The 23,551-nt window shown below is 43.7% G+C and overlaps 3 protein-coding genes across 3 annotated transcripts in view; all 3 read left to right on the plus strand.

The window, feature by feature from the left end:
* Positions 1–11,638, plus strand: LOC310712803 (uncharacterized protein). Its single transcript, XM_083516177.1, has 6 exons — positions 1–99; positions 3,308–3,802; positions 4,703–4,784; positions 6,459–6,541; positions 6,858–6,984; positions 8,578–11,638. The coding sequence occupies exons 2-6, from the start codon at positions 3,389–3,391 to the stop codon at positions 9,978–9,980; spliced, it is 2,109 nt and encodes a 702-aa protein (XP_083372303.1). The 5' UTR covers positions 1–99; positions 3,308–3,388; the 3' UTR covers positions 9,981–11,638.
* Positions 10,018–14,482, plus strand: LOC310712880 (uncharacterized protein). Its single transcript, XM_083516320.1, has 2 exons — positions 10,018–10,276; positions 11,892–14,482. The coding sequence occupies exon 2, from the start codon at positions 11,915–11,917 to the stop codon at positions 12,899–12,901; it is 987 nt and encodes a 328-aa protein (XP_083372446.1). The 5' UTR covers positions 10,018–10,276; positions 11,892–11,914; the 3' UTR covers positions 12,902–14,482.
* The window catches only part of LOC310712808 (uncharacterized protein), a 15,454-nt gene continuing 6,374 nt past the window's right edge, over positions 14,472–23,551 (plus strand). Inside the window, exons 1-3 of the mRNA XM_083516183.1 lie at positions 14,472–14,612; positions 21,199–21,674; positions 22,232–22,313. Coding sequence (XP_083372309.1) covers positions 21,273–21,674; positions 22,232–22,313 — 484 coding nt within the window. The 5' untranslated portion in view covers positions 14,472–14,612; positions 21,199–21,272. The remainder of the gene's footprint in view (positions 14,613–21,198; positions 21,675–22,231; positions 22,314–23,551) is intronic.

Genomic DNA, 23,551 nt, shown 5'->3' on the forward strand with positions numbered 1-23,551 from the left:
AGGACAGGAAATGAAAGCGGGGACGGCTCCCCTCTGCGTCACTTCCTGCAAGAGGGTCTCCTCGTGGAGAGCGGCCTGGCCCTCGCCCGCGGGCCTCGGGTGGGTCTCCTCTCTGTTCCGCCTCGGGGAGAAGGGGGAGGGGGCATGGGGGGGGCTGCAGGGAAACCTGTGGAACTCCCTCCCCCAGGAGCCGGGGCCCCCCGAACAGGGCCGGGTTGAGCTCGGAGGAAGGTAACGGGGCCCTGTCTCGGTCCAGCTGCTCTGGGGCCACAGCGAATGGTCGCTGCTTCTTGCATTGAATATCCGCAAGATGGTAATTGACGGACCTCATCGGTATCTCAAGCCATTTGCCCTTAGCAAAATATGTATTTTATCAAAGTCATTGTTGAACTGAAATACAGTGAGGAAGTATATTAATAGTGAAATACAATGAAGAAGTATATTAATAGCGAAATCATCATTAAGCTCTAACTTAAAATGATTTTTCTTCATAATGCAAACACATTGGCCTAGGGCAATAACAAAAGTTCCTTCAGAAACACAATTTACAAAGACTCATAATCAAGTCTCTAGAAACTTGTGATAACATGAAATAATAAGAGGTGTAAATATATGAGGCAAACTACTAATAATTATAAATAGCTTTATTAATATGAAATTAAGTGGTATAACCTGCACAATGCAATTGTAGTTAATACAATGTGTTTTTATATAATATCAATGCAGTATCACCATAGTAGTCCACACTGTTCATTGGGACAGCAGACTTTTGTACCCTGTTACACTTACTGAGTGTAAATGACAGTATTTCTAGTAATATATCACATTCATAAATAATACCGATACTATATATGCCTGTACATCAAAAAATTATTAAACAGGACTAATTGTATTAATGCATCTATCCAATACCCATTCAGCTGTATAATTTTATCATGATTCATTGTATACTGTGGATTCAATGCAATGGATCCAAACTACAAGAAAGAAGATTCCACCTAAACATTAGGAAGAACTTCCTGACAGTAAGAGCTGTTCGACAGTGGAATTTGCTGCCAAGGAGTGTGGTGGAGTCTCCTACTTTGGAGGTCTTTAAGCAGAGGCTTGACAACCATATGTCAGGAGTGCTCTGATGGTGTTTCCTGCTTGGCAGGGGGTTGGACTCGATGGCCCTTGTGGTCTCTTCCAACTCTATGATTCTATGATTCTATGATTCTATGATTCAAACAGTACACAAACATGATCTAAATTACAGTACTTTGCTTGCTTTTGCCAAAGCAAAATCACTGATGATATCATCAAACGATAAACCGCATAGCTTGTCATTTTCTGTGCACATGATGCTGAGGTAACATAATTTATCTTGAAACTTTGTTGTTCTAAATTCATTTTTTATCCTCTTCAGCTGAGAAAAGGATCTTTCTCCATGGCAATTTGCATTCATCATTCAAATGAACGTTCTCAGAATTGCTTCTACATTAGGGAATGCTGACTGGAGCTGGCCGTTAAATGCCCCAGGAATCCAAGGCAGGAGAGGCCCTCCTGGAAAGGAAGCAGGCGGAGGGTGGGCGCGAAAGAGGCAACCCCCACCCTTGAGTGATGAGAGTTGCTAGGGGACCCGCTGACAAGGAGGATGGAGGCCATGGGCGTAGCCAGGAATTCCGGGGGGGGGGGGCAGCCAAAGCATCTGCTGGCGGGTGGGGGGGAGAGAACCTAAATTAATTGTGTGTTTTCAAAGCTTTTCAATATTTTTTAAGGATCTAGTGGGGCAGCTGGATGGTGTCTCTTAAGAACTGTGAGCATCCTTAATAAACTACGGTTCCCAAGACTCTTTGGAGGAAGCCATCTTGCTTGGCAGATGGTTAATGAATTGGTTTGAATACAACCAAAAATGCAGGATAGAACATAGTGAGCAGAGAACAGAGAGCATTCCACATGGCAAAGCCCTTGTGGTTGTGCTTAGATTAAGAGTGAGTCATGGGCCTTTCTCCTCTTCCATTGCCAATTAAATAATATAAAGTGTTGGTCTGTTGATGAACTTAGGCCCAGAAATGAACTGGCAACCAATGCAGGTATTTTAAAACAGGAATTACATGTATGCCAAAGGATTTTCGTGGGTCTTCAATGAGGAGGGGTAGATGCCACCTGTCAGGCTTCAGGGAATCCCATCCCTCCCCCAGTGGCCAGCCAAGAAATAGACAACAAGAAGAGTTCCTGCCGAGTCCTTTATTCAATATTTACAGAGAGAGACTTTGAACAGCGCCTCTCCATTGCAGTAATGGCGTTCTGAATAAAGTCCCACCCCTCTGTCTCTCCTCTTCTACGTCATCCCTGCGTTGGCTGATCTGTGCTTTCTGCCTCTGAGCTTCCTGTTCTCCTACTCTCAATGCACGCTGGGTCCTGGGAGAAGGAATGCTTTCTGAAGACACAGAGTCTGTCAGCTGTCTCCCCTGGTGCTGCTGCTGCTTCCTGCTGCTCCTCTCCCAATATTTCCCAGCTTCTCCCCTCTGCAGCCTCTGAACTATGACCTTCTGCAAACCAGTGTTGTCAGTCTATACAGTGGTGCCCCGCAAGACGAAAAACTCGCTAGACGAAAGGGTTTTTCGGTTTTGCGTTGCTTCGCTAGATGAATTTCCCTATGGGCTTGCTTCGCAAGATGAAAACGTCTTGCGCTTTTTTAAAAAAGCCGCTTGAAGAGGCGCAGTTGCGACGGACCGTGCTTCGCAAGACGAAAAACATCGCAAGACGAAAAGACTCGCGGAACAAATTATTTTCGTCTTGCGAGGCACCACTGTACTGTTCTCCTCTTTTTGGGAAGGTTCAGGAGGAGGGAAGGGGGTCTCCAGCATTCCTCTTGGGCCCAGTTCCTGACACCACCTGGAGCCTGTTGGAGAAAAGGTGGGATAGAAATGCCATTAGTAAAACAGGCAACCCAGTTGAGAACCCAACCGCTGCATTTGGGGCCAGTTTCTGAGGCGTCTTCCAGGGCAGTTCCACCCAGAGGGCCTTGCAACCATCCCATTGGATCCAGAGCAGGAAGTCCCATGGCCACATCCTGTCTGTGCCAAAGGCACAGTGGCTGGAGCTAGACATGGGCCCTCCTGCTCACCAAGGCCACCCAAGCAGATATGGCTGGATTGGGGTGAAGCTCTGGACTATGAAGTGGGGTTGGGATACAAATGACTCACTTGTCATTCACAGTTATGACTTCTTCCTCCTCCTCCTCTTCCCACGCTTGCTCAGGGAACATTCTTCTTCTCTTGGCTGTGTATTGACCTTATAATAGAAGAATGTGTTTGATTCATAGGATTTGCTGCACCTTGCATTAGAACTTGGCAGAGGACCAAGAGGCTCCTTCCAATCTCTTGGAGACTTCCTGGGAACACAGATGGATGAGCAAGACTCAGCTGGTGCTGAAGCAGGAAGAGGCCATGCCATGGAAACTGGGAGCAGTGGGGGATTCTGTGAAAACTCTGTGCAGAAGATCCTGGGTGAGGAGGACACCCCTTGCTCAGAGGTGCAGAGTCAGCAGCTCAGGCAGTTCTGCTACCAGGAGGCCAAAGGACCCCGAGAGGTTTGCAGCCAACTCTATCACTTTTGCCACCAGTGGCTGAAGCCAGAAAGGCACATGAAAGCTGAGGTGTTGGACCTGGTGATCTTGGAGCAGTTCCTGGCTGTCCTTCCCCCGGAGATGGAGAGCTGGGTGAGGGAATGCGGAGCGGAGACCAGTTCCCAGGCGGTGGCCCTGGCCGAAGGTTTCCTCCTGAGTCAGGCAGAGGAGAGGAAGCAGGCAGAACGGCAGGTGAGAGAGACTTTACTCTGGATACTCCCAAGGGGCTCCAAAGAGGAGGGAGAGTATGCCAAATTATTTACTAATGGCCCATCCTTTTTTGGGAATCTACTACTACTGCTACTGCTGTTATTATTGTTGTTGTTGTTGTTATTTTAATACCACACCCATGTGGCTGGGTTTCTTCCAGCACATGTAAAAGCATAATAAGACATCAGATGTCTTCTAAAAGTTATGCAGTTCTTTATCTCCTTATCATCTGATGGGAGAGTATTCCACAGGGTTGGTGCCTTGTTCCCTGTAATAATGATGATGGTGATGATGATGATAATTTATTGTTTATATCCCGCCTATCTGGCTGGGTTTCCCTAGCCACTCTGGGTGGCTTCCAACCAAATATTAAAAACACAATACAGCATTAAACATTAAAAATATCCCTAAACAGGACTGCTTTCAGATGTCTTTTAAAAGTAAGGTAGTTGCTTATTGCCTAGACATCTGATGGGAGGGCATTCCACAGGGCAGGCACCACTACCGAGAAGGTCCTCCCTGGTTCCCTGTAACTTTGCTTGTTGCAGAGAGGGAACCAGCAGAAGACCCTCAGAGCTGGACCTCAGGGTCCGGGTTGAACGAAGGGGGTGGAGACGCTCCTTTGGGTATACTGGGCCTTTGAGGCCGTTTAGGGCTTTGGGGTTCAGCACCAACACTTTGAATTGTGCTGGGAAACGTTCTGGGAGCCAGTGAAGATCCTTGAGGACCAATGTTTCATGGTCCTGGCAGCCAACCCCAGACACCAGTCTAGCAGAAGCAGGAAGCAGCTTTCACCTCTCTCCCCCGAAAGCGCTTGCCTCTGCCATTCCTTCTCTAACCCTTCTCCCCATTCTCTGTTTTGAATCCTTGTTGGTCTTTCAGAGGAAGGATCTTTTGGCACAAATGGGTCTTGATTCTTCTGAGGCAGAGAAGACTCCGTTGGACACCAGAGTGAGGCCTCTGGGTAAGGAGGAAGGAGTGTTTTCTCCCCCGTTTTGTCACGTTCTCTTGGTTTTGAAACTTATCTGTGAGTTCTTTACATCTTTTGGGGGAAGACACTTGGAGTCCAGAGCTCGGGGGGGGGGGGGGAGGAGATGTATTTTTGCACAACCAATATATGAAATGGGTACAAATGTCCAAATGTATTCAGCAGGGGAGACTTTTACAATAGTAATTTTTATTAGTTTTCAATTACAGTCCTATAATAGCCTCATTATAACAATGCCAAATTACAATACAATTACTAATACCAATCATTCAGATACCAAATTATATAATTTAGGTGGGACCCCCCCCCGCTAATACCGATGGTTTGATGATTTTCTTTATTTCTGCATTCCAAAATCTTATTAATTTCAATTACACTCCAGTCAAGCTAACAATCATTTATACAACAACTGCAATATTAATGACTTCCATTCGTTTTGACACATTAAATAATATATAAAACTACAAGTGAGGCACTCCAGCTATATCCTTATTCTTCCTGTGTGTGGCAATCTTTCTGTTCATGATGTTTCTTCCTGTCCTTGTAAAATGTTCTATCTATCTTTTCCTGGTTGTTGCTGTTCTCCATCATTTCTTGGGCAGAGCTAATATCCCATTGTGGTTTCAGAAATTCTCCATTGCTCTGTCCCATGCTTCATTGTTTGGCAACTTTAACAGCAGCTGCAAAAATCACACGGTCCCAATAAATAACCTGTTTTTGCCATTTTTCTTCTCCGCCTGGGAAGGAGAGGGATCTGTCGAACTGCAAATGATTCAGTAATGAATTTTATCAGCTCCTTCACAACTTGCAGATTGCTTACATCCCTCTATCTGGCCGAATATAAATGCACAGTTATCCAATTAAATTAAATTCCAAGTCCTTTTAGCATTATTCAGTTCAGTCAATAAATAATAAAGGATAGGGAAGAGTCAGCTCTAATTTTCCATCATAAACATTTTGTAAAATAGAGCTTCCCTCCCTTTTTCCTTTTTTTTACACACAAAGTTTCATTTGATGTTATAGTCCATATCTGCAATACAGTTTCATCCCTGCTCACCTGTACATATATAATTTGAACTAGCATTCAATGGTGGGTTGCCAAATCATAAATGTAGAGAAGAAAACTTTATATAAAGAAGCCGTAGGCTTCCCTCCCCCCCCATCTTTTGCACCAAATGAAGTCTTCTCTCAAATTCAACCCTTAAAGACCTTGCAGCTGTTTCGGTCCCACAGTTTATGATCTCATCTCTTCCAGCAACGCCTGTACATTAGTCCAAATTGAGCTCTAATTGACAGGAAAACCTCTGCTCCTTAATGGCTACGAAGGAGGGTTTTCAGCAGGCGGAGGGCTTTCGCACTCAGCGCCTCCCTGCCTCCCACAACCCATGCCGGAGCGAGAGCCAGGTACTGAGACGAACTGGGAGTGAAGCCCGTTCCCCCTGTCCCTGGGGGAACTTGTGAGGAGAATTACCCTCAGTCATCCCTGTTTTTCCTTTGCCAACGATCTCCCGCTGCCTCCATTAAAGCAGAGTGGAACCGGAAGCTAGCAGGGGAGACTTGGACGAAGCCCCATCTGTACGTAGAGATGCACTGTTTCACCTCTGAGAGAAGCAGGCGCTCACGGTTTCCACTTACCTTTGTCTCTCCCAGGTGATGGAATGATGCCACCAAGACCTGCTCCTTCATCTTTTCATGGTGGTGGAGGGGAGGCAGCAGCTGTGGACCCAGATCAGGTAGGGGGAAGGAGCCTTGTGGGGAAGGACTGCTTGGATGCAGACTGGCTGGACACAGTTGGATGCAGAGGAATGGTGGGAGGAGCCAGAGAAGAGGGAGCCGACTGGGAGGAGGAGGAGGAGGTGTCTGAAGCTGGAGAGGGAAGAGGGCTCAGGGAGCAGAGGGAGTCTGTGGCAGAGAGCAGCCCAGACTCCGAGGCAGAAGCTGCAGCAGGAGAGAGGGATGAGGAAGGCAGAGAGGGGTCTGGCCGCTGTAGAAAACAACAGAGCCAAGTGAATGTTCTCTAAGAGGACAGCCTTTTTCCTTTTCTGTTAGGATACAGTTTGCTTTGAAGATGTAGCTGTCTATATCACAGACGAGGAGTGGGCGTTGCTGGATCCTGACCAGAGAGCTCTCCATAAGGAAGTCATGGAGGAGAATCGTGGGATGTGGGACTCTCTCAGTAAGTCTCCCTATTGGATCATCCTATCTGTTTTGTAATTCAAGATATATATCTAGGCGATGAACCTCTGATATTTCGATGGGGCTCAACAGCTCCACCCACAGCACCTGGGATGTTAACACTCCCACAGCAAACCTTGGATGGATGGCTATTGATTGTTTTCCCTGTGAATATTCTTCCTCCAGTTCTGCCTTTTAAAACCCTGACCAGGATGTCTGAACTGCCCAGGCCTTCTTAAATGTAGGCTTCAGAGTGATTTGAGGTGTTGAAGTAGCTTCAGTCTTGCTTCTGTCTCTCTTTGGTTGACCAAAGAGTCGACTGACATTGTAGATGGGACAGATTCCACAACTGGACCAAAAAAACTCCATCCCAGAAAAGAGCCAGGCTTTTGGAAACTCAGGCATTGAACATCAAACATTTAAAAATTCCCCATACAGAGGTGCCTTCAGAAGTCCTCTAAGTTGCATAGTTATCTCCTTGACATCTGATGGGAGAGCGTTCCACAGGGTGGGTGCCCCTACCGAGAAGGCCCCCTGCCCCCTGCCTCGTCCCCCGTAACTTCTTGCAGTAATGTAACATTTAAGTAAGGGCACTTGAGTAATAATAATGCTGATATGACAAGTTTCTGCTGCATGCTGTGATGTCAAGAATTTAAGTAAACATCCAAATTGCTTTAACGTGATGCACATCATAATTATATTTTTTAGCCACGGAAGAAGTTTAATTTGGCAGCTGCTACACACATTTGTTCAATACACAAAGTGTTTTTCAGCACACAGAAGTCCATATGCTTTCCATTTTTGTTCCCCTACTCTTACATTGCTCTCTACAAGGCAGCTGGCTTAGACCATGCCTGTCCAGTGTCAGTGTTCCCAAATATTTCACCAGCTCTTAAAATTTGTTTAGATTTATTACTGCATATTGAACTGCGTGAAAAGGACAGTAGTGACTTTGAAAAAGTATGGGAACCATTTACAACATTCCTACAGAAAAAAAACAAAACAACATGGACTCGGCAGTTTACAGCTTTATTGATAGAGAAAAATAAATTTTGCAATGTGACAAAATATTATTTTATACAAATAGCAAAATGTAATATATGAGGTAATAAACCAGAAATGGAAGCTGAGGGAAGTCAGCAGGGTGGGGAGAAACTGGAAAATGAATGTTATTGATAGTGGATATTTGTTACGAGAAAAAGAAAACCAATAAAAATTATTTTAAAATAATTACTGCATATTGAACAACTTAGCATATTGAATATATCTTAATTTTGGACAGGGAACTTTCCAGCATTGGCCACCATTTAAATAATAATAAAAGTACATTTTATTCATGAAGATAGTACAGATCCATATTTAAATTTGAACAAAAAGATGCTACCAAGTTAAGCTAAAAATAGTTAAGAGAGAAAACATCTAATATTCAATTTGATTTGTTTATGAAAGTAGACATTTTTACAGAACAAAATGAACATTATAACATCTACCTCCCTTCAGTTCTTTCCCTGTCACAAACCTTAATGAGCATTGCTCCATAATTTTGAGCTGCACTTCTTCCCTGGACTCTAATCCGTTTGCCTCTGAGTTTCAGGTGGTGATAAATTGGAAATGAAGAACAAGGGAGAGCACAATGAATTTCACACAGTGGAGGAGCCATATCAGGATTCAGACTGTGGAGAGAGCTTCAGTCAGAGCTCCCATTCCACTTCCCATCAAAGAAATCCCCTTGAGAAGAAGCCCTATCAGTGCTTGGAATGTGGAAAGAGCTTCAGTCACAGGGCCCATCTCACTTCCCATCAAAAAATTCATACAGGAGAGAAACCTTATCAGTGCTTGGAATGTGGAAATAGCTTCACCAGGAAAGAAAATCTCACTTCCCATCAAAGAATTCATGCAGGCGAGAAACCCTATCAGTGCGTGGTGTGTGGAAAGAGCTTCAGTCGAAAACAGTGCTTCACTTCCCATCAAAGAATTCATACATGTGAGAAACCATATCAATGTTTGGAATGTGGAGAGAGCTTCAACAGGAAAGAAAATCTCACTTCCCATCAAAAAATTCATACAGGGGAGAAACCCTATCAGTGCTTGGAATGTGGAAAGAGCTTCACCAGGAAATTATATCTCACTTCCCATCAAAGAATTCATACAGGGGAGAAACCCTATCAGTGCTTGGAATGTGGAAAGAGCTTCACCTGGAAAATAAGTTTCACTTCCCATCAAAGAATTCATACAGAGGAGAAACCATATCAGTGCATGGAATGTGGAAAAAGCTTCAGGAGGAACTCAGATTTTACTTCCCATCAAAGAATTCATACAGGAGATAAACCCTTTAAGTGCTTGGAATGTGGAAAGAGCTTTACTTGGAAAGAAAGTCTCACTTCCCATCAAAGAGTTCATGCAAGGGAGAAACCCTTTAAGTGCTTGGAATGTGGAAAGAGCTTCACCTGGAAAATAAGTTTCACTTCCCATCAAAGAATTCATACAGGGGAAAACCCCTATCAGTGCCTGGAATGTGGAAAGAGCTTCACCAGGAAAGAAAGTCTCACAGCCCATCAAAAAATCCATACAGGGGAGAAACCATATCAGTGCGTGGAATGTGGAAAGAGCTTCAAATGGAAACTGAGTTTAGCTTCCCATAAAATAATCCATACAGGGGAAAAACCGTATCAGTGTGTGGAATGTGGAAAGAGATTCATTAACAGCGCCAATCTCACTTCGCATCAAAGAATTCATACAGGGGAGAAACCCTATCAGTGCTTGGAATGTGGAAAGAGCTTCACCTGGAAAATAAGTTTCACTTCCCATCAAAGAATTCATACAGGGGAAAACCCCTATCAGTGCCTGGAATGTGGAAAGAGCTTCACCAGGAAAGAAAGTCTCACAGCCCATCAAAAAATCCATACAGGGGAGAAACCATATCAGTGCGTGGAATGTGGAAAGCGCTTCAGTCAAAGCAACAATCTCACTTCCCATCAGAGAATTCACACAGGGTAGAAACCATTTCAGTGCCAAGAGTGATTGGAGGGATTTATGAAAATCTGGTCTCATTTTTAAAGTTCTTTAAAAAACCATTTGAGCTCTTAAAAGGACTGAGAGTTGGCAAAAAAAGCTAATAGCAGGACAGGTTTGGACAAGTTTGCTTCTCTTCGAAGGAAAATATGTCTTCTACTGTGAGACAGTTAAAGAGAATTGGATTACTGCAACACAACCACTCTTCTCTGGACATCTAAATTGCTGTGTCCTCTTGGACACATTGTTTCTTTTTTCTTTCTTGTGGTTCCTCTCTTAAAGTAATTATTTGGTTAATTCGAATCTTAATTTGAGAAATTGGATTTTATGTTAAACAGCTTATGTGTTCTGGGTATCAGGCTGGATGGAAGAGAGAGGGCTGGAAAAGTACAGGAAACAGGATCTCTTAGGAAAGAGTTATTCTGTGGCCTTGAGAAACTGATAAGGGGTTGCTGGAAAAGGGAGAGTGAGATTTTGACTATGGCAGTTAAAAAACAGTTAACACCAGGCCGGAGTAGAAGATCTTTAGAGCAAGACCCAGGGGACAGGTCCCCATCTGAATTGGTGGAACTTTTTGCTGACCTAAAAAAATACCGGACTAAAGAGATGAAGGAAAAGTTGGAGAAGCTATTAGCCCGAATTGATAGAAATAGTGAAATGGTGACAAATTTGACCACTAAAGTAGAGACACTGACAAAGAAAACAGAAGCACTTGATGTCTACATGAAAGGAAGGGAGGAAAAATCTAAAAAGCTGGAAAGGGAGACCAAAAAATGGAAATCAGAACAGGAGATGCTTAGGATTGATGTGGACTGTTTGGGTGGAAGTCAAGAGGCTTTTTTGGGCGCTTTGGCAGTCCTTGAGATGAGACAGAAAGCCCAGCCTCTGAGACGGAGAGGAGGAAGGAGAGCCAGGCCTTTGAATCTCAGGCAGTGAACCCTGTAGTAACAATAATGATAATTTTGATATTTTTACCCTGCCCATCTCCCTGGGATGCCCCAGCCACTCTGGGCAGCTTCCAAAAAATATAAAAACACAATGAAACATCAAACATTTAAAAATATCCAATACAGAGGTGCCTTCAGAAGTCCTCTAAAAGTTGCATAGTTATCTCCTTGACATCTGATAGGAGGGCGTTCCACAGGGTGGGTGCCCCTACTGAGAAGGCCCCCTGCCTCGTCCCCTGTAACTTCTTGCAGTAATGTAACATTTAAGTAAGGACACTTGAATAATAATAATGCCAATATGACAAGTTTCTGCTGCATGCTGTGATGTCAAGAATTTAAGAAAACATCCAAATTGTTTTAAGGTGATGCACATCATAATTATATTTTTTAGCCACGGAAGAAGTTTAATTTGGCAGCTGCTACACACATTTGTTCAATACACAAAGTGTTTTTCAGCACACAGAAGTCCATATGCTTTCCATTTTTGTTCCCCTACTCTTACATTGCTCACTACAAGGCAGCTGACTAAGACCATGCCTGTCCAGTGTCAGTGTTCCCAAATATTTCACCAGCTCTTAAAATTTATTACTGCATATTGAACAATTGAGCATATTGAATATATCTTAATTTTGGACAGGGAACATTCCTTCATTGTCCATCATTTAAATAATAATAAAAGAACACGTTATTTATGAACGTAGTACAGATCCATATTTAAATTTGAACAAATTGATGTTACTGTTAAGCTGTGTTAATCTTTTAAAAACTTAAGTGAGAGAAAACAGCCAATACTCGATTTGTATATGAAACTAGACATTTTTACAGAACAAAATGAACATTGTAACATCTAACTCCCTTGAGTTCTTTCCCTGTCACAAGCCTTAATTAGCATTCCTCCATAATTTTGAGCTGCACTTCTTCCCAAGCCTCTAATACGTTTGCCTCTTAGTTTCAGGTATTGTTGAATTGGAAATGAAGAACAAGGGAGACCACAATGAAATCCATACAGTGGAGGAGCCATATCAGTATTCAGACTATGGAGAGAGCTTCAGTCAGAGCTCCCATTCCTCTTCCCATCAAAGAAATTCCCTTGAGAAGAAACCCTATCAGTGCTTGGAGTGTGGAAAGAGCTTCAACTGGAAAAAGAGTTTCGCTTCCCATCAAAGAATTCATACAGGAGAGAAACCATATTGTTGCTTGGAATGTGGAAAGAGCTTTAGTCGAAAGGACAGTCTCACTTCCCACAAATCACATCATACAGGAGAGAAACCTTATCAGTGCTTGGAGTGTGGAAAGAGCTTCATCTGGAAACAGACTTTAGCTTCCCATCAAAGAATTCATACAGGGGAGAAACCACATTGTTGTTGGGAATGTGGAAAGAGCTTCAGTCAGAGGACCAATCTCACTTCCCATCAAAGAGTTCATACAGGGGCAAAACCCTATCAGTGCTTGGAGTGTGGAAAGAGCTTCACCTGGAAAGAAAATCTCACTTCCCATCAAAGAATTCATACAGGGGAGAAACCCTATCTGTGCTTGGAATGTGGAAAGAGCTTCACTAGGAAAGAAAATCTCACTTCCCATCAAAGAATTCATACAGGGGAGAAACCCTATCAGTGCTTGGAATGTGGAAAGGGCTTCAGTCGAAAGGATAGTTTCACTTACCATCAAAGAATTCATACAGGGGAGAAACCATTTCAGTGCTTGGAATGTGGAAAGAGCTTCACCTGGAAAGAAGGTCTCACTGCCCATCAAAGAATTCATACAGGGGAGAAACCCTATCAGTGCTTGGAATGTGGAAAGAGCTTCAGTCACAGCTACCATCTCGCTTCCCATCGAATAATTCATACAGGGGAGAAACCATTTCAGTGCCAAGAGTGTGGAAAAAGCTTCAGACATAAGAGCAGCCTCACTTCCCATCAAAAAACTCACGGTGGAGGAAGACTAGTAGTGTTTGTGTAGAGATTTAATTTTAGAAGGCATTATTATTTTTTAGATTTACATACTGCCCTTCATCAGAAAATCTCAGGGTGGTTCACAAAATAAAATACAAGGTAAAAGCTAAAAGAAAAACAACACAGCAACACCACCTCTCCCACAAACACTTAAAATGCTGTACAGTGGGAGACTTCTGGTTTCTGCAGATGGCGGTCAGAGTGCGAGTTACTGCAGAGTGCGAGTGATCGCTCTGACACTTGAGCCCCATGGAGCAACAGGGAGAAGCACTAAGGCAGAGTGCGCAAAAATCCCTGAGAGGGTTCTCCAGGTGTGGAGGGTCCAGCAGCCCGCAAAAGCTTCTCCAGCTGCCCTCGATTCCTCTGCTGAAAGGCATGGGGAGTGGGTGTGGGGAACAGTGACGGAGCCAGTGGTCCTGGCAGCAGCGCAACTCCGTGGGAGACAAGCCTCCACTCTAGGCTGAAGCAGAGATTTCCCAAAACTACTTACAGCCGATGGGAAGGTAAAGAAGATTTTATAAAAGATTGTATTCGACTAAATTCGGCACCAGACAGAGAAATAAAAAGGAGGTTCGTCCCCATCTCCTAGGTAATAGCCACTGCATTGGGAAAGTTTGTAAGTGGGAAAGTTACCAGCTTATTTGATATAAATGGACAGCAGCTTGCTGATGGGAAAGTTGGATTAAAAGCAACCCAAACCCATTCTCATTTCTTTTTGGATTTATAATTGTGAACATGACCTTGCATCCAAGAAACCTGATGTCTGCAGGAGAACACCCATTAAGTGGAGTGAGTACCTGGAAATACTTGTGAGTTTGGCAAGGCACACTTTGATCGGAGGGATTTTTGAAAGTCTGGTTTCATTTAATAAAAAATAAAAAATTTTCCAGTAGCACCTTAGAGACCAACTAAGTTTGTTCTGGGTATATTATTTTGTGCGCATGCACACTTCTTCAGTTGGAGAATTATTAAAAATTTCTGGGAAAGGATTTATAATGAACAGAAAAAAATGTTTAAAATGACCTTTGTTTAAAAACCAGAAGCTTTCTTAATAGGTTCAATAGATGCTGAACTACCCAAAGAACAGAAGATATTCATGTATGCTAAAACAGCGGCCCGGATCCTGTTAGTTCAAAGATGGAAGGAAGAAACTTTGAAGAATGGCGAATCAAACTTATGGACTATGTAGAGATGGTGAAACTAACAACAAAGCTCAGAGACTATGATAATGAGAAATTCAAAAAAGAGTGGGAAACATTTATTGTATATGTGCAAAGAACACTAAACAAGTTGAAACATTAGCAGCTTTGGACTAAACGCTTGCAGCAATTACCAGAAATTTGGATAATTTAGGATATAATAATGGATTAATAGTAGATATGGATATGCAGAAGAATTTGGTGTATATAAGGAACCAGAAGTGGGAATGGGGGGAAGCTTGAAGATTTTAAGAATCTCAGTAGAGATAATGATGAAAGGATAAAGATATACATATGAAGGTGGGGGGGGGGGAGACACGTATTTTCAATGTTAATTGTGGAATCTTGTTTTGTGGAAAGTAAAATAATAATAAAAATAATGCTGTACAGTGGGGGTGTAGCTTGCTGCTGAGTCGAATCGTGGCTTGATTTCAAGTCTCCAGCACCCTCGGAAATGAAACTCCCCTGAACAACTGCAAAATCAGTCCTTGTCACCTTTCTCAGTACACCCGCTAAAAGGTAATGCTGTAATAATAATAATAATAATAATAATAATAATAATAATAATAATAATAATAATAATAAATTTATACCCAGGCACTCTGGGCGGCTTCCAACAGAATATCAAAATAGAATAATCTATTAAACATTAAAAGCTTCCCTAAACAGGGCTGCCTTCAGATGTCTTGTGTGGCCCAAAAAGTAAATTAGTAAATTAGAGAGGTTTATAATTTGGACAAAAAAATTGGTTTCCAGGTGGAAAAATCAAAGTTAGAAACAGAATTGTTAGAACCTGTAGTGGTTGGGAGTTACTCGTGCGTAATCCTGCCCCGTTTGAGCATCGGATTGCCTGGTTAAACCCTCCGGACTGCACAGCCCATCTCAGTGTGGCTGCCCTTAGTCACTCGTAGAGTCTGTCTGTGGGCATTTCTTAAAGCGCTGCCAACATAAGAGTTGTTTGACGCTTAAGCGTCTCCTCCTCTCACTCCACGGGAGTCTCCTGCGCAGGGTGGGCGTGGGCAGCGGGGTGCTTGGGCTCTCCTCACTAACTTCCAATGAAGAGTCCTGGAGCCCCTGCACCTCCCTGTCCTGTTGCTCTCCTGGATCTCTGGTGTTACACTCATTCTCTTCCCCTCTTTCCCAGCTGAGTCTCCCCCTAGCGCTAGGACCTTCTCCTGCAGAATCAGAGACCCTCTCCTTCTCCCGTGCCTCTGATGTCAGTTCCCTGACAGAACCCAATGCTAAGATACCTTCAAGAATGTATAATCTGCTGTTGAAATGGAATACTGAGGAAGAAATGGTAAAATCTGCAATGATAAAATGGGCACAAGACATAGGTCACAATATCATGTTTGCTGACTGGGAGAAGTTGTGGACCACCGGGATTAAATTTACGGCATTTAATGCCTTAAGAGAGAATATTATGAAAATGATGTACAGGTGGTACATGACTCCAGTCAAGTTTGCAAAAATATATCGTTTGCCCGATAACAAATGTTGGAAATGTAAAGAGATTGAAGGTACATTCTTTCACCTTTGGTGGACGTGCCCAAGGATCAAGGCCTTCTGGGAAATGATATATAATGAACTGAAAAAGGTATTTAAATATACCTTCCTGAAGAAACCAGAGGCCTTCCTCCTGGGCATAGTGGACCAATCGGTGTTAAAGAAGGATAGAACTTTTTTAATGTATGCTACAGCAGCAGCAAGAATCCTCATCGCAAAACATTGGAAGACACAAGATCTACCCACCTTGGAAGACTGGCAGATGCAACTAATAGATTACATGGAGATGGCGGAAATGACTGGCAGAATCCGAGGCCAGGGAGAAGAGTTGGTGGAAGAAGATTGGAGGAAATTTAAAACTTATTTGCAGAAGTACTGTAAAATTTTTGAATGCTGATGACATTGAAATGAATTGCAGGGGCTCTAGCAACAAGGTAAAATGTAAGATTGGATTAACAATAGATAAACTAATAGGACACGAATTTGCTGAATTAATTATTAAAAGGGATACAAGAACGGGAGACGTGAGGAAGTCAGGAAAATAAGTTAACTAAAGATGAAATTAAGAAAGAGGGAATTTTTGTTTTTTTCTTCTTTTTCTATATGTGTTTTTCTCTTTTTTCTTTTTTCGTGTTTAAAGTGTGTATTTTGTATTTTGTAACTTTGTATTTTCTCTGTCTTTGTATTTTTCTGAACTTTTTTATTGTTAAAACTTAATAAAATATTGATTAAAAAAAAACAAAAAACCGCAACAAAAAGTAAATTAGTAAGGCTTGTCTGTAGTATAGGCTAAGTAGGCTGAAGCCTAGGTCCTCTAAATCTAGGGGGCCTCAGCAGGCAGTCGCCCCTCTCACCAAATTGTAAACCCAGGACTTCATGTGAGGGCAGGGCAACTTGGGCCCAGCACCTACGAGACTCGGGGCCAGCCAGTGGAGCCCTATTTGAAACTCTGGGGCCCAACTTGAATTTTTTTTGTGGGGCTCTAGTTCACAGCCAGAATCTGCAGAATCTTAGAGATAAGGTCATTTTCTGTAGGTCATTTTCACAAGGTCAGCAAAGCCCTTCAGAAATCAGGCCTGTTATTGAGTTCCTGTGCAAGTTTGTACAGTTCACCTCTGGATTTTTTAAGGAAAATTAGAGATTTTGATGAGCTTGAGAAACAAGCAAAAGCCACCTTGCCAAATGTTAACTACAAAACAAGGAGACAAAGAGTGAGGGAAAGGCAAAGAAATGACAGAAGTGCACCTGATGCCTTAGGCTTAGATGCACTTTCTTAGAGAGGTTTGGGATAAAATCCTTTATTCCTATATAAGTTGCACTTAAAGCCAATTTTAAAAAGTACTGTGTACAGTGATGTACATTTTTTTTCCATTCTTGCTATTCTGATAGTATCTAAGCAAGAAATTCAGTAAGGTGTTGAACTGTTATCAAATTCAAAGGGGAAAAAATCAGATGGCCTTTCCTAATGTGGAAACAATCTTGCAGCTATTTCTTAGCTTTATGGTCCCTAACTGCTCAGGGGAGAGGAGTTTTTCGAGACCCCAAAGAATTAAAAATGAATTAAGGGCCATGATATCTCAAGAGAGGTTGTCTGCACTGAGCATTCTGTACATTGAAAGTGACAAACTTAGATAAACAAATTTTGACGTTTTCTGATATCCTTTAGAGGAGAAAATGTGAACTACTGAATTTTAAAAACCCATCATCATCCTTGGCTTCATTCAATTTTGTTTATAACACTTTTCCATTTTCTACTAGTCATGAGGGTGGGTGATTGGGAGCTACTCACAAGTGGAGTAGCCGAGGGCCGCTCTTCATCTAAATCCGGCCCTGTGTAGCCACCTTCAAATATCTTAAGGGCTGCCACATGGAGGAGGGGGCATGCTAGTTTTCTTCTGCTTTGAAGGGTAGGGCTCAAAACCAGTGGCTTCAAGCTGCAAGAAAGGGAATTCTGACTAAACAGAAAAAACCCCTGACAATAAGCTGTTCAGCAGTGGAACAGACTCCCATGAGAGGTGGTGGGCTCTCCTTGGAGGTTTTTAAGTGGGTCCCATTACTTCCATCATAGGAGCCCACACAACATGGAACACTGTTGCTGTATGTAGGTTTTATTTTTTTTATCTTATAGTTTGGAAATTTACATCTAGTTTCCCCCCTTTAATTTTTGGGGGGCCCCCAAGAGAGTGGGGCCCTAAACTATAGCTTGTGTTTTTTTGTTTGTTTGTTTGTTTGTTTAGTCGTGCCTGACTCTTTGTGATCCCATGGACCAGAGCACGCCAGACACTACACTGTCTGACCATCTCATTCTCTGTCATCCCTTTCTCCTTGTGCCCTCCATCTTTCCCAACATCAGGGTCTTTTCCAGGGAGTCTTCTCTTCTCATGAGGTGGCCAAAGTATTGGAGCTTCAGCTTCTGGATCTGTCCTTCCAGATCCAGCACTCAGGGCTGATTTCCTTCAGAATGGATAAGTAACCTGCTCCTCACTTCCACTGTGTATTCATAAGGGATTTGGTTTAGATTGTATCTTACTGGCTCAGTGGTTTTCCCTACTTTCTTCAGTTCAGGCTTGAATATTGCTATAAGATGCTGATGATCTGAGCCACAGTCAGCTCCGGATCTAGTTTTTGCAGAGTGTAAAGAGCTTCTCCATCTTTGGCTGCAGAGAAGAGCTTGTTTAGCTTATAGTAAATCTAGCACTGCCAGCTGAGGGACAGGCTTTCGCCCGATCCAGGCTCTCTTGCTGTTCCCACGTGCAAAGGAAGGGGAGTCCTTCCAGCTTTGGCCTTTCTGCGGGATTTGCGGGGAGGCGTTTGGGGAGGAGTCGGGAGCGCCTCGCTTCTCCTGCTTGGCTAGCCGAGCGCCTTCCTCGGACCTAGAAGGGGGGTAGAGCCGGTGAGTGGCGGGGGGGGGGCGTGACGGGGAGAAGGAGGCGGGCGGGATGCCCACCTGAGAGGGATGCTTCCGATGAGATGCCTGCCTTGCAAGGGGCTGGGCTAGATGACCGGGGGGGTTCCTCCCAGCTCCGCTTCTGTGATTCTAGGGTGGGCTTTCCTGCTCCGCCCAGAGCCTTTTGCACGGCAAGCTGCTCCCCCGTTTCTGGCCAAGGCAGGAAACAGCCCAGGCGGCAGCTCAGAGGGCCCCCCAAGAAGACATCGCGGGGGGAGGGCGATGCATGCGGCTCCTGAGAGGCTGGCGAGCTGCGCCTTGCAAGCGTTAAAGGAGCTGAGCTGCGTTCCTAGAGAGGACAGAAATCCTTCCTGGCCGGGCGATGCCTTCCGGGCTCTGGTGAGTCTCCTCTCTCTTCCCCATGGGGGGGGGTGCATGGGGGGCTGCTCAGCTCATGCAGGGGGGACCCCAGCCAGGGAGAGGATCTTCTGCCCCTTCCTCTCTGCAAAGCCAGGCAGGGGGCGAGTTGGGGGAGGGAGGTCCTTTGGGGGGGGGGCGTCTTTGCGTTAGGAAAAAATGGGAATGCAAATGAGCCCCATTTAGATCGCGGAGTTAGTCACATTCATTAACGGAGGTCACAGCGATTCACAGAGGTCATAGCCAGGTGGCAACCTTTGGACGTAGAAATAATACTTGGCCTATGGGATAAGCGAATAAAAATGCTGGACAGATAGAAGAAAGTCCTTTCATCACGCAGGGCGTAGTTAAACCGATGGCACTCCCTCCCACAGGAAGCAGGGATGGTCTCCAACCTAGGCGGCTTTAAAAAAAGGTTGAGGCCAATTCTTTTTGTTCTATTTAAAAATCCTTTTATCCAGCTTAAATCTCTCTGCCAGCTGTAATTGAGAAAACCACTGGAACATTCAACATTGCATAGCCAACATTCAAGAGCCCTTGTGGTTGTCCTTAGATTAATGGTCATTTTTCCTCTTCTGTTGCCTATGAAACAATATAAAGTGTTGATGAACGGGGGGGGGGGGAGTGTTTCCAAAGCAAGATGGTTCTATATATACCTGGGGGCTTATGTGAATCCCTCATGTGAGCACCTTGTATTGGTCACAGAAACAGGGACGCGGACTTATAAAAAATATTGGGGGGGGGGCCCGGGAAAGCTCATGAATAATAAATAAGCTCATGAATATGCAAATAAAGTGGCGCCGCCTCCTCGTGAGCGAATAGGGGAGAGCGTGCTGCGCCTATTAATCAGCTCCGGAGCGGAAATTGGGTGGAGCTTTTGCTCGGGAGGGAGGGCAGGAGGCATGCAGCCCGACCCTGTGCATTTTGGGCTGGGGGAGGGGCGGCGGTGGCGCTCTGCTGGACGGGCGCCGGAGATTTTTGGGGGGCGGAGGGGGAGCTGCAATGGCACCCTGCTGGAATCATGCCGCTGGGGGTGGTGCACTCCCCCCCCAACCCCTCTTCCTCCGCCAGTGCTTCTAGGCACAATTTGAAGTGCAGGTTTTGACCTATAAAGCAGCCCTGTTTAGGGAAGCTTTTAATGTTTAATAGATTTTTGTATTTTAGTGTTTTGTTGGAAGCCGCCCAGAGTGGCTGGGGAAACCCAGCCAGATGGGCAGGGTATAAATAATAAATTATTATTATTATTATTATTATTATTATTATTATTATTATTATTATTATTATTATAAATGGCTCAGGACTGTAATACCTCAAGGACTGCCCCTCCCCATTTGATCCTACCCAGACCCTGAGATCACCTTCTAAGGCTCTCCTTCAGGTGCCTTCTCCTTGAGAGATCCAGAGAGTGGCAACACCAGAACGGGGCCTTCTCTGCCATGGCTTCCAGTCCATGGATTGTTCTCCCCAGCACCTTCCCTGGGGAAGGTCTCCTGGTGCCTTCATTATACACCTTTAGGCGCCAGGCAAAAAAGTTACTTTTTAACCAGGCCTTTGGTTGATTTGATTGGCAACCTATGCCCTTTTTTAAAAAAATGGGGGGGGGTATTATTTGGTTGTTTTTATTTTGATTATGTTGTGGTTTTATTTTTTGATTTTATTCTGTAAATCGCCTTGAGACCTGTGGGTATAGGGCGGTATATAAATTCAATGAAGAAGAAGAATATTGCCTTGGGTCCAAATTTTTAAAAAGGTAAAGGGACTCCTGACTGTTAGGTCCAGTCACGAACAACTCTGGGGTTGTGGCGCTCATCTCGTTTTACTGGCCAAGGGAGCCAACTTTTGTCCGCAGATAGTTTTCCCGGGTCATGTGTCCAGCATGACTAAGCCACTTCTGGCAAAACCAGAGCAGCACACAGAAACACCGTTTACCTGCCCGCCGGTACCTATTTATCTACTTACCCTTTGATGTGCTTTCGAACTGCTAGGTTGGCAGGAGGTGGAACCAAACAATGGGAGCTCACCCCGTTGCAGGGATTCGAACCGCCAACCTTCCGATTGGCAAGCCCAGAGACTCAGTGGGTTACCCCACAGTGCCACCCACGTCCTGGGTCCAAATTATACCTATTACAAATATTTCACTCGTCAATCACCATTCTGATTTCATTCCTTCTAACTATTTTCAAAAGAATCTGGGCTGTGATTCCTAGCAAGACTCATCCATGCTTGCCCATGGAACATTTTTCCTCTCCTGGTTGTGTATCAGTTTTATAACAGAACAATGCATTTGTTTTGTAGGATTTTCTAGCACCTCTCATTAGGAAAGACCAAGGGGTTTCTTCCAATCTTTTAGAGGTGACGTGATAACATAGATGGATAAGCAATATTCAGCTGGCCCTGAAGCAGGAATAGGCCTTGCCATCAAAACTGGGAGCAATGGTGGATTCTGGGGAAGCTATTTGCAGAAGATCCTGGGTGAGGAGAACACCCTCTACTCAGATGTGCAGAGCCAGCAGCTCAGGCAGGAGGCCAAAGGACCCCGAGAGGTTTGCAGCCAACTCTACCACCTTGACCATCAGTGGCTGAAGCCAGAAAGGCACACGAAAGCTGAGATGCTGGACCTGGTGATCTTGGAGCAGTTCCTGGCTGTCCTTCCTCCAGAGATGGAGAGCTGGGTGAGGGAATGCGGAGCGGAGACCAGTTCCCAGGCGGTGGCCCTGGCCGAAGGTTTCCTCCTGAGTCAGGCAGAGGAGAGGAAGCAGGCAGAGCAGCAGGTGAGAGAGACTTTCCTCTGGATACTCCCAAGGGGCTCCAAAGAGGAGGGAGAGTATTCCCAAATGCTCTAGTACAGAGGTTTCCACCTTTTCTGAGTCCATGGTTCCCTTGATCAAGTACATCCTTTCTGCATGGGGAAATGCTCTTTGAGCCTTCGAAATCCAGTTATGTCACCCTGTGCCTGCTGCCTCACTCCTTTGTGGAATGTTCCCTCAGCCTCCTCTCCCCTCTCCTTGGGAGTCCTCCCGGTAGGGATGGGCGATATCTGGTTTTCAAGCAGTTAAGTATCACGATATCTCCGTATATCATGATATATATCTGCCGCGGTGGAGGGCCTTGCTGGGCCTCCCCATGGGAGCAGAGGGTCCCACTGTACCTCCTCACAGTGGCAGAGGGTGTGCTGCCTTTCCCGCAGCAGATGAGGGCCTTGACGAGGTTCCCTGCGGCAGTGGAGGGCCTTCAAATGTAAGGAAGTAGTAGATTTAATAAAAATACTAAATAAACTTTTCTACTCCTTCTCCCCATTCTCTCTTTTGAATCCATGTTTCTCTTTCAGGGGAAGAATCTTTTTGCAGAAATGGGTCTTGATTCTTCTGAGGCAGAGAAGACTCCGTTGGACGCCAGAGTGAGGCCTCTGGGTAAGGAGGAAGGAGTGTTTTCTCCCCTGTTTTGTCACATTCTCTTGGTTTTAAAACTAATCTGTGAGTTCTTTACATCTTTTAGGTGAAGACACTTGGAGTCCAGAGCTCAGGGGTGGGGGGAGATGTATTTTTGCACAACTAATATATGAAATGGGTACAAATGTCTAAATGTACTCAGCAGGGGAGACTTTTACAATAGTAAATTTTTATTTTTCATTTTTTAAAATTAATTTTCCACATTTATAACAAAAATAGCATACAAAACACACAAAAGAAAACACATTACAGTACTAAAGAAAACAATAAAAAAACAAATAAAATCACTTATTAGTTCTATCCTAATTTAACTTTCATTGTTAACTGACTTCAAATCCCCCTAACTGAATTTCATTGTATCACCTTGTAACAATTCTCCAAAATCATATTTCTAATAAAATTAACTCCTTCTATTTACTATCCTCTCTCTTTTATTGATATTCTTATCATTAATTCTTTACAATTCATTCTTAATCTAAACCTATTTGATACTTCCAAGTAACTTCTAATTATCTTATGTTACAATATTTGGCTAAATATTCTTTAAATTTCTTCTGGTCTTCTTGATACGCCTCTTCTTTCTGGTCACGGATTCTTCTAGTCAGGTTGGCCAGCTCCAAAAAGTCCAACATCTTCATCTGCCATTCTTCTATTGTTGGTATTTCTTGAGATTTCCAATTTTTAGCTAATAGCAGTCTTGCCGCTGTAGTGGCATACAAAAACAATCTAACATCTTTTTTGGGCAATTCCAATCCTATTATTCCAAGTACAAAGGCTTCTGGTTTCTTAGTAAATGTATTTTTCAACATTTTTTTCAACTCATTATAAATCTTTTCCCAGAAGTCTTTCACCTTGGGACACATCCACCACATATGATAAAAGGTGCCTTCTTTTTCTTTGCATTTCCAACATAAATTGTCATTCGTGTGGTAAATCTTTGCTAGCGTTACCGGGGTTAAGTACCATCTATACATCATTTTCATAATGTTTTCTTTGAATACAGTACATTCAGTAACCTTAACTCCTTTCTTCCACAACCTTTCCCAATCTTCCATCATTATAATGTGCCCACAATAGTAATATTTATTAGTTTTCAATTACAGTCCTATAATAGCCTCATTATAACAATGCCAAATTACAATACAATTACTAATACTAACCCAAATTATATAATTTAGGTGGCCCCTCCACGATGGTTT

The sequence above is a fragment of the Podarcis liolepis genome (assembly GCF_965112155.1).
Source record: "Podarcis liolepis genome assembly, chromosome: 7".
NCBI classification, from domain to species: Eukaryota; Metazoa; Chordata; class Lepidosauria; order Squamata; family Lacertidae; genus Podarcis; species Podarcis liolepis.

Excerpts from the sequence above, each read along its gene's own strand:
- LOC310712880 (XM_083516320.1), top strand. The coding sequence starts at position 11,915 with ATGAAGAACAAGGGAGACCACAATGAAATCCATACAGTGGAGGAGCCA.
- LOC310712803 (XM_083516177.1), top strand. The coding sequence starts at position 3,389 with ATGGATGAGCAAGACTCAGCTGGTGCTGAAGCAGGAAGAGGCCATGCC. Across the intron at positions 4,785-6,458 it reads CACCAGAGTGAGGCCTCTGG|GTGATGGAATGATGCCACCA; the intron begins GTAAGGAGGAAG and ends TGTCTCTCCCAG. Across the intron at positions 6,542-6,857 it reads CAGCTGTGGACCCAGATCAG|GATACAGTTTGCTTTGAAGA; the intron begins GTAGGGGGAAGG and ends CTTTTCTGTTAG.